We start from the raw sequence: 14841 nt of genomic DNA on the forward strand, positions 1-14841 counted from the left end.
GCTTGGGTGCACCAAATACTGTGCTGTGACCAAGAACTCTTTGGTATGTCAGGCACATAGCCACTATGGAGTATCATGGTGCCACAAAAAGGTTTGCAGTCATTGATGAAGTTGATTAGCTCCAATTTAGCATATCCAAAGGTATGTCTACTCTCAGGTAGTCTGCCAACAGGAAAAGGAGTTGTATTTCTTACAGAAGGCATTTGCTGAAAATCATAATGTGTTTAAATCTAGTTTGGATCATTAGGGCATTTCCCTCTGAGGTTTCAGGAGTAAGCTTGACTGGTACCATGGAAAGATGATAACAGTAATGATACCCTGGAGGAGGAGGAGATCAACAAATTTTAAATCCTGGCATCTCTAGTAAGGAGCAGGGAAAGCTCTAACAGCTGGATATGTTTGACAAGGAAAGGAAATGGGAAAGATGAATTGCCATTTCACATTGTAATAGATTAAATGCACCAAGGAGGAGGCTGAGTTGGGTTGACTGTGGGGTGTTTTTTCCCCCCTTTTTCTCTTCCTTGTTTGAAAAGCTACAATCTATTTGCCCTGACTTCACACAGTATACTTCCTGTAGGAGCTATTTGTTTATTTATCCGTTTTAATCACAAGGAAAGTATTCATTATAAAATCTCTCTTTACAGCAAAGGAGAAACCTTCCAGCCACACGGCTGACACATGTTAACTTGCAGGTATTCACAGAGCAGGTTCTGTTTTAAGCCATCTTTCAGGCAGCCACACAAAGACCACCAAAGCTGGGTGTTCAGCTCTGCCAGACCTCCCCCAGCCAGCAGCCCTTGCCAGGAAACACAGGTGACAGCCTGAATGATAAAAAGGCATTTAGAGGGGAAAAAGAAAAAATGCACTGGTTTAGTCTGGGCAGCACCTTAATATAAACCTGCAGGGGCCTTTGTGTACAGCATAGCACACAGCCATCCAAGCAGGAGCTCCAGAGACACTCGCACCCCCAGTTTCCAAGGATTTCACACTGCCCTGCCCTTTATGGAGAGAGGAGAAGGGTGGCTCTGCTGCAGCTCTTTTCATGGCCACAGATCTCCCAATACAGCACTGAGACAGCAAACCTTCCTCTCCCCTCTTGGTGCTGGCCCAGCAGAGGCTCTCTGGACACAGCAGAGGGGAGCTGAGCAGAGAAGTGTGCTCTGGGACTGCAGCTGAAGCAGCTTGGAAAGGCAGAGCACTATGACCTCACACAATTTGCTCTTATTTATTTCAGCAGTTAAAAAAAAAACCAAAAAACCAAAAACCAGCCCAAACCCCAGTGTTTAACTTTGTAAACAAATCATACTGACTTTGGCTATAAAGTTTACTGCAAATTTGCTCAGTTCAGAAAAAAGTTTCTCTACTGGCACATTCTGGCAGGCAGCTCTCCAGCGCTGGAAGAACTGCAGAAAGCTGATTTGTTTTCTTAGCTACAGCTCAGGCTCTCACGGGGTGCACCCCGAGGGGAGGGCTCCCCGGGGAAAGTGGATTTCCCTGGCGGCAGGCAAGATGTTAGTGCTCAGCATTCCCAGGATAAGGCACTGTGAATTGCTAACTCAGACCTTTTGAAGTAAGCACAGTGCTGCTGTTTATCATTCTTGCCTTTCCAGTACCACACATGATCCTTCTGGCTGCAGGAAGAGCTGCCCACTTCCCAGGTGACAGTACCTGGGAAACTGTGGCTTTTTCTACATACAAAACTTCAGAAGGACTAGATTCTGAACAAAATGGTAATTTGCAAAACATATTACTAAATACAACAAAATCTGGCCTTCTTTTAGGAGGAAGAGGAGTGGGGGGAAAAGGGGGGAAGGACACCATAAAAGTTTGTGAAATGTCCTAACATATAAGAGGAATATGTGTGTGGTCAATTTTGTTTTATGTATGCCTACACAGTATTTAGAAATCAAGTCTGAAGATCTTATGTCACATAGCGCATGTGACACTCAGATGGAGAACAGAGAACCCAGAACATCTGAGCAAACACACAGTGGCATCTGCCTCCACCAAATCTGAAATGAACAACATTCAGAAGTGGTGCAACTAGGGTGCCTAAAGAAAAATTGCCCAGAATTTCCTATTTTAAGTTTCTGCCTTCATCTGTTTGTAAACTTTGCCAAAGTGTAACTGTTTTGGCTGAAATTACCCATGCCAGGTGTTTCCCTCAAGCTGATTATTTTTTGGATAGCGTCATCAAAAATGTCTCAGCTATTTCCAAGAACAAAATTATGGAAAAAATCCCTTTGTTTTGACCATGTTAAAAATATTTCATCTGCTCTGCTGAAAAGCTCCTGCACTTCCATGCTTAGAATTTGGCACAGCACAGGGTTGTCTTTTCGTCTGGGCATTACATTTGTAAACAGGAAAAGTGCCCATACTACATCAGGCTAACTCTGAAAAAAACACTGTTTGCACATGCTTGGAAGAGACCTGTTTGGTTTGGGTTTTTTTACTTCAAAAAGGTAGAAGTACTTCTACCTTGGGCATGCTCCATTCTCTCTTTTCTGCAAGGTAAGTGAAGTACTTGTGCACTGTTCCACAAAGAAACAGAATATGCTCCAGGCCAAGGTTATAAATGCTGAGATGGATATTCTTTGAAGTTTAGAGCATCCCATCTTCTTCTGGTGGCTGACCTGAAAGGTGATAAATCTATGCTGATAACAGCTACTCCATTAGCAAGAGTCACAGTAGACCCACTGATTAATTCTAGAAGTGTCACATACATAAATACATATACACACACTTATAGAATATCATGGTAACAGTCTGGACACTCAAATTAAGAAAAGTTAAAAGCATGTTGCTTATACCTCAATTAAGATCTTGTGTGTTCACTTTATGATACAACCCTTAAAAACACACCACTTTTCCTCTCTCCCCAGTCTCAATCCCTTCTTCAACCAATGCAAAGATGGACTATGCCCTGGGGATGAATCACCTTTGTGTAATGAGGCAGAAGAATGACTGCCTCATTTGTTAGAACATGTGTGTTAAATGTAAAAGGCAGAGGGCTGCAAGAGGAGAAAAGAACTGCAAAGATATAAGGCAAAAGAATGATGCCTGAAGAACTGATTTTTATTTTAATTTTTAAAATTCCCTTCTGTCAGAGGATTCTATGGATGGTGCTGAATGCAGAACATAATTCTGATTTCTGCAGGTTGCCATTTTAATTCCAATGTAATGTCACGATCCGCTCAACCCGAGCGGGAGTCATGATGGTTCATTTGACCTCAGGGTGCAAAACACAAAAACAAGAGACTCAGGTTTTATTCAGCAGAAAGCAGTAATGCAGTTTATTGCATGTCAACAATTCAGTTTTGCGATAGGAGAGAGAGAGAGAGAGAGAGGTAAAGGAAATTAAATAAAAGGGAGGGGAGAGAGAGAGAGAGGATGGGGGGGCATAGCTACCAACAGAAGGGACATCGTCCTTGAGTTGTCTGATGACAGACGCGTCTGGGGAGAAAGAGATCTCAAAGCCTCTTTAGGAAAGTCACTTTTTATAGTTCTTTTCCAAAGCAAGTGGCCTCTGGCCAAAAGGTGGGAAGATTTATGGACTATTGTATGGGGAAATCATTGCTCCAAGAAGCAGGTGCAGGAACAGGATGCTATAACCAGTATCCTGCTCGAGAGCAGCGTACCATGGCAGCACCAGGCACAGCTACAAACAGTCCCTTGGCAAGCATCCACATCAGCCAGGCCAGAACTCGGGGACAGAGTGAGTGGTGGGGCCCTGGGGTCTCAGTCTCTGATGATGGTCAGGAGGCAGATCAGAGAAACTTTGGACCAACTCTCACATTGATCATCACCCTGCAACAGCTATCGCCAATGGAAAATGTATTTTCAACATTATGAGCTCTCTGTATAATGTTAATAACTGAAAAATGGCATACTTAAGACAAAGATGCTTCAAACATCAGTTCTTGTGTACCCTGGTTTCCCACTTTCAGAAGGGTGAAAACCACTGCTTCACTAATAGAGGTGCTGAAAATATAGTTAATGGGCATTACAGAATCAGTGATTAGCACCAAGAGGAATGTATTTACTTTTACCACTCCAAAATAAAATATTTATTTATCTTATCTTCAGAACATGGTTTAAACAGGGAATAAGATTGGTGCCCTTCACCTGAACGACAGAAGTTATATACAACACTGAGTATTATCTCCTTCAGTAAACATCTCAGGCAATAAATGAAGAAATGGTCACAGAGGAAAAAAGAAACCCCAAACAAGGTACAAAGTCATGTAACTGAGGCTGTACCATAATATGTGGGAAAAACAAAAGCAAAAAGTTGCACAGGGAGCCTCAGCTTATTAACTGGCAAGTGCTACAAATTACAAAGTTAGTATTTTTAAATATGGCTTTTAGTATGCTCAACCTGTAACAAAAGTTTGATTAGGATATTCCTGATGAATTCATCTGCTCTAATGAAATTTGAGAAAAACTATTTTGGGGACCTTATTGATTAGGATCACATATTGCTTTGCTTTAGGCAGCCTTGATCTGGCTTAGGACTTTCTGGTCTACCTCAAAGAGGGGTGAAAGCAGCAGTCTCCATATGCCTACAGGTTTCAGCTGTGAGCATGGTAAAATTCTAACAAATATAACAATGTTGCATTCTGTACCTGCACAACTGACTTTGGGCACAATGCCATTCATGCATACATATATTATAAATGCATATTATGTATGTTCTTAAGAACATTAACAGGATATGCAGAGACATATCTTCAAGACTTAAATTTCCAAAGCAAGTATGAATTTTCCATGTAAAAACTTAACAAGGAAAGGGGTTGCTCTATATCTATCTCACCTCTGCCTTCCTCTAAATTATGTATCTTACTTCAGCAGGCCAAAGCTTTAGGAATTTTCAGGAAAAACAGAACACAAGCTACCATGCAATTTGCCTTTGATCACACTTGTGGTAGCAGCTTTGCTGGGATTGCTAGGAGCCGACTGTCACACACAGCACAGAAGTACCAGCGCGTGTCTGCGCAGCACGCGGGGCTCACGTGGCAGGGCCCACATCCTGCCCTCTGCTACACACCAGCTTCACGGGGGAGAGGGAATAAGGACTCTCTTCTTCCATCTGCTCCAAATGCAGCAGCGAGGCAGGATTCCAACCTAGCACTCAGGAGAGTGCCAAAAAAGGGACTGGCTACTGTGCTGGCTGCCACTCCAGGGCCCCAGGGGTGTGAGGCCCGCCAGCTGTGGGGTGGAGCCGTGCCCCCAGCCAGCTACAGCCTCTGCTTCTGTCTCGCTGCTGGCTCAGCACGCAACGATCGCTGTAAGAACAGCAATATTGTGCAGTTCATCATGTGGTGCAGGTGTTCACCTTCCACTATCCCTGCCTGTGCTGGCAGAGCAGCTCCAGCAGCACACACGGCCTGTGCTTGCCTGTCTTCCCACGCCACAAAGTGCGGCACTGATGAGATCCCCGGGCTGGCTTTGCTCTGAAAGAGAAAATGCTGAGGAAAGGAAAGCTCTCACCTAAATACAAAGAGCTCATATTTTTAAGCAACTTCCCTCCCATGTGGAGGTTTGATACAATCCCACACTCTCTACCAAGACCAACCTCAGCAACTCTAATTGCCCTGATGAAGAAAGGAACTTGGTGAAGAATCAAAGGCCTCCGCTGAAATAAACCCCAGGGTCAGGTACCATGAGCAGAAAATTCAGCCCAAACAAGAGCTGCTTCACATTGAGGTCACAGTTCCTATTCAGACAGGATAAATCCAGCTGGTAGCAGGGCATGGTCTGTGTCCTCTTGTGAATGTGGACAGACCCAGAAGTGACCAGTGCTGGGTACCCACTGCAGATGCAGGGATGGAGATGCTCATCTGAGGGCAGAGCTCCCCATCTCATACTGGCACTCTGTGCAGAGGCTGGCAGTGCACTGCAGCAAATTAAAGAGCACTTTTTAGCCAACCTATCCTGGTGAAGCACAAGTATGGAAAGAAGAAAAGGAACAAATTCCAGCTGTAGGAAATAAAAGGCTATGGGCAAGAATTTCTTCAGCTGTTGCCCAAGCCAGCATGGAACCACAAGGGTTTGAGCTTGGTAGATTTGGACAGGGTACGACCCTTGCACACTTGATTTCACTAGGATTCAGTGCTGAACTAATGGATGAGTGATAGACGGAGATTTAACTGCCAAAATGCATTTTTTCCTACTAGGAGAGGAAAGAAAAAGCAGTTTCATTCCTGAAAAATAAATTCACCAGGTTTAAATTACATTAGGGGCATGGGTTTTTTTTTTATTTTTGTCTGGACATACATATTTGAGGGTGTTCTAATAAACAGAATATTTCCTTTAACTTTTATTCAAAGGCACTAGCAAGTTCTGCCTTTTAAAATTCAAGAATTTGATTTGCTATAGCGCAATAAAACTTCAGGCAGGATAATCATAAATTCAGACCTTTTAAAATAGTTCATAAAAATGTATTAAAAGACTACAAACTGAGTTACAGGCTACCAAACAGTATTTTGACCTCTCCTAACATCCCTCATCATAGAATCTCACTGCTGCCAAACAAACACTGATTATTTTCCAAACAATCCCACCCAGAAGAGGAAACAAGTGCATAGAAAAATCAAAGGAACTATCTAGTACCACAAAGCAAGACAGTGATAGAGCTGATGAAAAAACCCTTGGTATCATGATTTCATCTTGAAGCTGAATATTCAGCCTTTTTCCAAAGCTGCCACACAATGAATTTGTTCCGAATCCTAAAGCAATATTTATATACTTAGACAGAATCAAGGTTTGGCCATTTCATATTCCTTTTTCCCTGTTTTCATATTAGTTGCTTGTGAGTATATACTTTACCTATAACACGTAGATTAATCTGAATGCCAATTATTCTTACAGGTACAGCTATAAATAAAATAGATTCACCCAGACAGAGCTTGTTCTTCCCATATCTTTTCAGCTAAGCTGGGACTCACTGAAGAGGAAACAGATCCCATACAGATAACCACACCAGTTTTCACATAATGCTTCAACCTGGAAGCAATCATAATTTTCCTCTACAAAAGCCAGTTGTAGCATCTGAATTTTTTACTGCTGGGCAACATCTTTTCAACTTTTGTATGTCAAAAAAACATTTGAAAAAATGTAAATGCTTCACTGAGCTACAAACAATGAAAAAAGGTGTTCTGTCTGCCATCAAACCCCGCTGTTAAAATATTAACACAATGTAAATATTGTAATATTGAGGAAGTACACTGTGTCAGTACTTCCTGGCACAGTACAAGAGCTTCACTGTTCCCTTCAGTCCCTGCTGTTAGTTTTAAACACGCACAACTTAAACAAGGCATCTGAGCTTCTCCAGTCCTGCTGCAGAATTGCAGAGAGGCAAAATCTTACTGTAGGTTCTCTCTCGACTAAAAACCAAAGTATTAAAAAGAATAACCCAAACAATTATGTAGATGTTAGTACTTCTGAGGCAAAAAAAAATTCCCCAGAGCCTTTCAAAAGTCTTGGCATATTGCTGCCAAACATGGAAAGATCTTTGGGTATGCACTGTCCTCCCCTTCCTCAGAGAAGAAAAACAAGCTGCAAATGCCCACCAGTGCCAAAAGCCTGAAAGCTGAAGTTATTCCTCATGGCAAAAGTCCCATTCCCCAGATTTGCTATTTAAGCACATTACTTGCAATTGACTCTCTCAGTTGACTGAATAAGCAGCATTTGTGTAATAAAGAGAATGAAGCAGCTATCTACCATTAGTAAGCCAGATGTTGCTATCAGGTCTTAAGAAATGCTGCCTAGCTGCTGTAACGATCTATTTGTCATGGAAGTGTCACAGAAAAGCAGCACAGTTTCAAAAATAGTGAAGACAGAGAATGACCTCACTACAGAAAACAACAACAACAAAAAAACCCCAGTCAATCATACCTGCAAGAAGTCTGTAGACTTTTTCTATGGGGATCTGGGGGCAACTAGAAGAATTTTACTCTACTGGCTTTAATACAAGGTAAAATCCTGACTGAAAAAGTCAGAGATCTCACCAGTTACCACTGAAATAGCATAAAGCCTTGAAATACGAAGTTACTGCTATTTACACTCAGAGGCCTCTCTGAGTGACGTATCTGACAAAGACCATCCTTGTCTCACAGATCTAAATTAAAAACCAAATGAAATACCAGGGAAAAACAACTGAATGTGTGAAATGTCTAATATTCCAGAAATGTCTAATCCCAGCAAAATTAGGTGCTAGGATTTCAAGAAATGAGTCCTACATCCTTTATTATGACAAAAGAAAGGTATAAACACTGCTTCATGCTACACAGGAAACACGAGAATTCCAAAACCTCACCAACTTTCTAAAATATGCTAAATAAATGGTTTATTCCAGGTATAAAACATCTGCTGCTCTTGAAACTTTCTCACTTTTCACAGGTTTCTGTACACAAGTGGGAACTAAAATAACTTGTACAATGCCCCCGTGTACCAGTCAGAGTGTCAGATAAGCCTTATTCTTATGCATGGTAAGAAATCGCCCTCAGGGTTAACACAGATTTTCCACTTAATTTTAACTTGCTCACAGACCTTTATTCTAGAAGAGCTCCTTCAAGCATGTATCCAGCTGTATCACCAGATTTGTATATGGTCAAGACTAACATAAATCTCCCACCCTCAATGTTTTTTCACATGTCAGTTTATCTGCTAAGAAAATGTACTATGAACACAACACTTAGCCTCTGTATCTTTTATCTTACTTAAAAGGGGAGAAAAACTCTTGAGAACTCAGTGAACATTCAGTATATGTAATGGGCATGAGAGGGCTATAAAAAGTCTAGGAACAGGACATCATTCCAAAACTTAACTACTTACTGTGAGGGGGAGTGTTCATTTGTTTGTTTTTAAAAGACAAACAGGTTTTTTTTTTGTCTGTTTCATGAAATATTATAGCTGAGATCCTTCTCCACTGCCATAAATGGATGTTTTTCTTACTCTCAGTGGGTGGTCTCAGAGTTTTGACAGAGGAATATCACAAGCTAAAAACATAGGATGCTACAGAGATAGCCCACCTGCAGTGGTGGTGGATGTGAAGGGGCAGAGGGAAGGTGATTGCAAAGACCAAAACAGACTGTGGTGGGGGAAATCAAAGGTCAGAAATGTATTCACAAGCCTAACAATAGGGAAGCCCTGGTAAAATAAGCAGCCAAAAGGAACAGATACATTAGAAAAAGAAGGGATGCATAAAGAGACAAAAATGTTAGTGTTCACTTATGCTGGGTTTTGTTTTTTTTGTTTTATTTTGTTTTTTTCAAAAAGATTCTAGTAAGACACACAGCTTGGCATTCCTTTTAGTATAGTTAAAATATTTTGAAAACTAGTTTCTTTTATATTTCTATTTTATGCTAGCTAATTTAATGGAAAAGAAAAAAAAAGTCCTTTAAAAGCTCTGGTGTAAATCACATGTCAATGCAAATGCCTACTACCACCTTGTATGTTTCTTGGTTTTTCTTACCTGTTTTCTACCAGGAAGTCTACCACATATTTCTTCAGACAGTAGAGATGGGCATCCATCAGCCCTGTTCTGATGTGCATTCTGGGGTGCCTGGAAAAGGAAAAAAAGGGAAATCATGAAGCTTTTGCATGGCTGCTTACTATAATTTGACTTTGCAATGAGTTCAGGGGAGAGTGACAAGTGTGCAAAGTTCTGTTCCTTTCCATCTACTGTTGTACTGCTGCAACAGAAGAGCTCAGGCTGCCATTACTGGGCTTTGTCTATAAACTTACACCTGCTGGCCCTGGGCTGATTTGCTGCAAAAGAAAACACCTCCTCCAAGGAGTCATTACTCCTGCTACATCTTCTCATGTAAGTGGAAATTGCACATTACTGGGCAGGAAGCCAAAGTAATGGGCCCAGAGTGCTAAAAGTTACAGTGGGTAATGTCAGGGTACAATAATTCAAAGCTTCTGGCTAAGTGCCTGCCTTAATATATATGCAAGGCTGGGCATGTTCTGCTAGCAAACACAACAACACTACTGTATTTTCTCCAACACTTCCTGGAGGGAAAGAAGGGAAGGAGATGGGGTCTGCTCCCCTTTCCTTCCCTACACATTACAAATGATTGCCACAGCTCAATTACAAAGCATTTGGCTATCCAGCTCAGTAAGGTGGGAAAAATTAGTAAAACTCCCACTCATCCTAAGCCAAATAGGGAAGTCTTTGCTTTTGGAGGATAATATTTCAGAACCTCAGGAATCTCTGGTAGCTTCAAAATTTTAAGAACGAAGTTCAAATCATAAAGACTCATTGACTGCTTCTATTGCTTCTTATTATGCTTTCTCTATTCTATAATGGAAACCCTTTTTGGAACCTATCTCAAACCAGCTAGATATTTTAGGCCAATATTACTTTCCCTTCCACAAATCTGTGGCCTCATTTGAGATCATTCTGGCTGTCTGAACATTTGCCACTAGCTATCAGAACAGAAAAGCAACAAAAATATTTAGCTTGCAGATTAAAAAAGACAAAACACAACAACAGTCATGACATCCGTAACTGCACTCACAGTCAGAGGCTATTAAGGAGAGAAATTTCAATCCACACCTGAAATTGTCTCTCTTTTCATTTTTTTTCCTTTGATGTCTGGATTTTGTAATTAAGTTTGAATGAACATATTTTATCAGTGGACTCTATCCAACTTGGTTTGCTTATTCTAGAACATGCTTAAGTCAGATGTTTGTGATCATGATCACTTTTATTATTTAGTTAGCTCAGCAGAAGGATCACTCACAAATTTGGCATGCATATAAATATAAATATAAATATAAATATAAATATAAATATAAATATAAATATAAATATAAATATAAATATAAATATAAATATAAATATACAATAGTAAACCAATTTTATCACACCAAATATTTAGTAACACCAAAGCTACCAAGAACATCAGGTGTTCTAGTAAGCCATTTTTCAGTGCATTTCTCAATTAATGCCTTGAACTACTGAAATATTTAAGTCTTACCATTTCATGACTTATGTGGCATTTCTCAAGGATGCCATTCAAGCTACGCATATTTTTGACTATAACGAAATTCCTTAAGTCCCATTTGCAAAGGAAAGCTCCTATAATAGTAGTACAACACTTTGCAGTGAAATATGTGGTACTAGAAAATGATATATGCACTTTCAGTAGATTACTTCATTAACAAAACATGAGCTCACCTAGCAATGCTCCAGTACTGATGTTATCAGTGGCCCAGATGTTGCTGTGGAAGGCAGCCCAAATAGCAATGTTCCTTATGCAAAGAGGATAGGGAATCCACTAATTTTAATGAGATCTTGCAGTTGGAAGTCAGCAGATTCCCTCCTGCTCTGCATCCTGAGAACAGTTTCCACATTTTGTGTATGTATGAAAGGGAGAAATTACCTATCTTCTCTTAAAAGGGTTCTTTTGTACTTATGGAATGCATGTAATAGTTTGCTGGGGAAATTAACCAATCAATGGAACAAGGCAATAAACACATAAAAATATAGAAACAGACAGAACATAAGAAGGAGAGGCAAAAAATGGGAGGAAAAAAAATCTAATTCTTAACCTAAAGATGACAAACAAAACAAAATTTCTTTAGTGACAGAATGCCACTTTTTTTCTCTTCCTATTTAAGATCTTTCATACACCTCCCCTTAAACACTAGGCAGAAGAAAGCTGCAGGGGCTAGGCATCAAGCAACGGTGTAAAACAGGAATTCTCCAGTAAATGCTGGTTCTGTCACCAGTGTCTGCGTGGCTCTGACACATGCAGTCTCCCCACCTGCAAACTGGAATAAGGCTATTTAGCTACACCACAGGACACTGAGGATTTGTGGGCTGAAGCTTGTATCTGCATGCAAGCAGTGTACCAAGTTTTCCCGTAGCTAAGCAACTTGTTATAAAGTTACACAGAATCAGTGCAAGTGGCAAACAGTAGCACAGTACTATCCCAGCTCCTCCATCACACACAAAATTCCCCCCACAAAAAGCAGCCAGACAACAAGATGTACTGAAACACCAGTCTGAGTTAGCTTTCAATGCAGAATATACCAACAATAATGGAACATCATGCTGGACAAGAGGGAGGTCCCACAATGAAATCCTCTGAAATACAGACCACCTAAGTGATTTGCAACAGAATAGTCCCATAGATTAATATTATAATCACAGCTTCAAAGGTCAAACAGGCAAGTTTGGGCACATACATAAACAAAGCTGTGATTTCTGTAAACCAGGCTCAAGGAGAGAATAGCCACACTAAACCAGACTGATAAGAGCACTCTGTCATAACAAGCCACTAAAGATGATGCTCATTTTCATTGACTAGTGCTTAAACCAGTTTATCTTCAGGTAAAAGCAAAGGAGCCAAATAATCTAACAGATAACAGCAAAGCCCATCACCATTTCAAATGAGCATCTGGTTACTAATATTGAGAGCCACACTCCCGCCTCATGCCTCTGATCTCCCACTCCATCAGCTAATCTTTACAATATATGAAAAATGAGCCCGTAGCAAGAACAGCTGATACAGAGAGAATCGAATAACAAACAATGCAGGAGCTGACGCACCTACACTTATTGCTTCGAGGGAGATAATACAGAAGGCTTTTAATTATATCATCAAAGCAAGAGAGAAGGTACTAGGAGGGGCTGGCTGCAGATGGTTAAGTGTTAATGAATGCCGGGTTGGGTGGTTTATCAAAAGGAAAAAAGACTGGATATGTATCTGAGAGGGTCACCCTTGAGATGAAAGTTGCAACAGCCATTGTTGGAGCTCTTTAATGAGGGAGGAATGTCAAATGTGTACCCTCTAAGAATCATACCAATTACTAAATGAACTTTGGTTCAATCTAGCAAATGTAATCAAGCACAAGTCATTAAAATACACAGTAAAACTCCCTTTGGTGCTGCCACTATAGTGTCTATTACTGTCTGCGCTCCCATGCAAGGGAGGGGGCTGCTCCCAGTTATAAGCTCTGAGTGTTAACTGATGGCAGATTTTAGTCCTAATGATGAGGCATGGAGGGCTCCCTGGCAGAAAGCTGACAATTAGAAGGCTAGGAGAGATCTGTGAAGAAGTCAGGGAAAGATCAGCAATTAAAGGAGCAGTTTCAAAGAATGCAATTTAATGTGTAAAATTAGCTTTTATTAGCACAGAATTCCACAGAATCCTGACTCAGGATGAGAGTGCATAAAGGTCTGCAAGAGTCCTTAGAAAAGTCTGTGCCTGTAATTCCTGACACGCCATTGTGAAATAATAAGCAGTACTAACAGGATTGATGCATGCTTCATACGTGGCATTGCTTTGAAAATAGAGCCCAGAGCTTTTCTTTCCCTGATAACCCCCCATCAGGATTTCCTCCCTCAGGGAAATCAACCACTGATAGGGCAAACTTCCCTTGTTTAAAGGCAAGAAGTCGGACCATTGTTTCAACTGTAAACTAATTAAGAGAGATTACCACCAAGAGCTGGAGGTTCCAACCAGCTCCATACTCCCACTGACAGTGTGATAATGCCAGGCTGGGGTCAAAATCATAAATCTGAAGGGAGCACACACAATGCTTAAAGCCAAAAAGCCTCTCTACTAAGCATGGGATATTGCCACATTAACCTCACCACCTCACAAATAAACTAGCTGAGAAAGAGAAATCCCATGGCCTCCCTTTCCCTAACTTCATACAGCTGTTGACGGAAAATATGAAGGTCTTTAAATAAGCTCAAGGACCTGAGGCTGTTTGTACTCTAACACTAATCCAAGCAATGACACAATAAAAATCTAATCATACCTTCTGTTAACCTGGCTCCTAAACCTATACCTGAATTACATCCACCGTGGGCTCACGGGTATTAGTTAATCTTCCTCCCCATCCTTCCAAAGTAAATAAATAACAGCAAGCTTAGTGCAAACTATGCATTCCACACTTGCATCTTTTCTAAGTAATGGCATGCATCTCACATAGTCCATATAGCCAAACACTCCATCACATTCTTCCTATCCCCCACACCATGAACTGTGCTCTTGCATGAAGAAGCGTGCGGTCCAGTTCAAACACAGTGCTGACCCCTGCCTGTCTGCAAGAACGTGGTGCTCTCGTGTTGATACAAAGCCAGTGTACAGATCAACATGAAGAGAAGTCTCACAGCAAAAGCTGCCAGACCACCTTTAATGTCTCAAGCATTCCTGTTTTTAAAGGAAAAAAAAATAATCCCTAAATCGCATTGCTCATTTACGGGACAGCTCTTGGCTGTAAACTCACTAATAATAAAAGACCACTGTTACATTGGCCCTTCAAAAATCCCAGACACCTTATGACCTTAATTTTTTTTTTTTTTTTTTAAACACAGTGCATTTGGCCAAAAAGATCCCAAAGCACTTAGCCACATGAATGTCCCCACTGTGTGCTGGAGCTGCTTTGCCCACCGGTGAAATGCTGCCACCTCTGGGCTGCAGAGCTGCGGTGGCTGCACAGGAGGGTGGGCAGAGGGGAATCGGACAATGCTGCTTTTTGGGGGGGGACTGCCTCAGCAATGGGACCCCAGGAGTTCAAGGCAGCATAGGCTACTATGAGGTGTCCCCCAACACATGCATGAGCCCTGGATTACCTTGACCTCAGTTTCCCTGCTCAGAGGCGTCCACTTACTGTTCCCCTTCCTCTTGATTTGTAACAACCTTATTTAAAAAGACAGGAGGGCAAGATTTGCTTTGGTCCATTGAGCATCTGGCAAGGGAAGACAAGACACTGCAGTTCTGGTAACACACCATCCATTCTCACAGCTGCTGCTGCTAGAGAGACACTGCACCAGAAATGGGAAGTACTTTCAAATGAAAATGTTTTATTGATCTA

The 14841-nt window shown here is 41.2% G+C and overlaps 1 protein-coding gene across 1 annotated transcript in view; it reads right to left on the reverse strand.

The window, feature by feature from the left end:
* Positions 1 to 14841, reverse strand: part of EIF2B3 (eukaryotic translation initiation factor 2B subunit gamma) — a 97156-nt gene that overhangs the window by 39185 nt on the left and 43130 nt on the right. Inside the window, exon 5 of the mRNA XM_056497115.1 lies at positions 9476 to 9565. Within this exon, the coding sequence (XP_056353090.1) occupies positions 9476 to 9565 (90 nt within the window). The remainder of the gene's footprint in view (positions 1 to 9475; positions 9566 to 14841) is intronic.

The sequence above is a fragment of the Oenanthe melanoleuca genome, chromosome 8 (assembly GCF_029582105.1).
Source record: "Oenanthe melanoleuca isolate GR-GAL-2019-014 chromosome 8, OMel1.0, whole genome shotgun sequence".
Classification (NCBI taxonomy): domain Eukaryota; kingdom Metazoa; phylum Chordata; class Aves; order Passeriformes; family Muscicapidae; genus Oenanthe; species Oenanthe melanoleuca.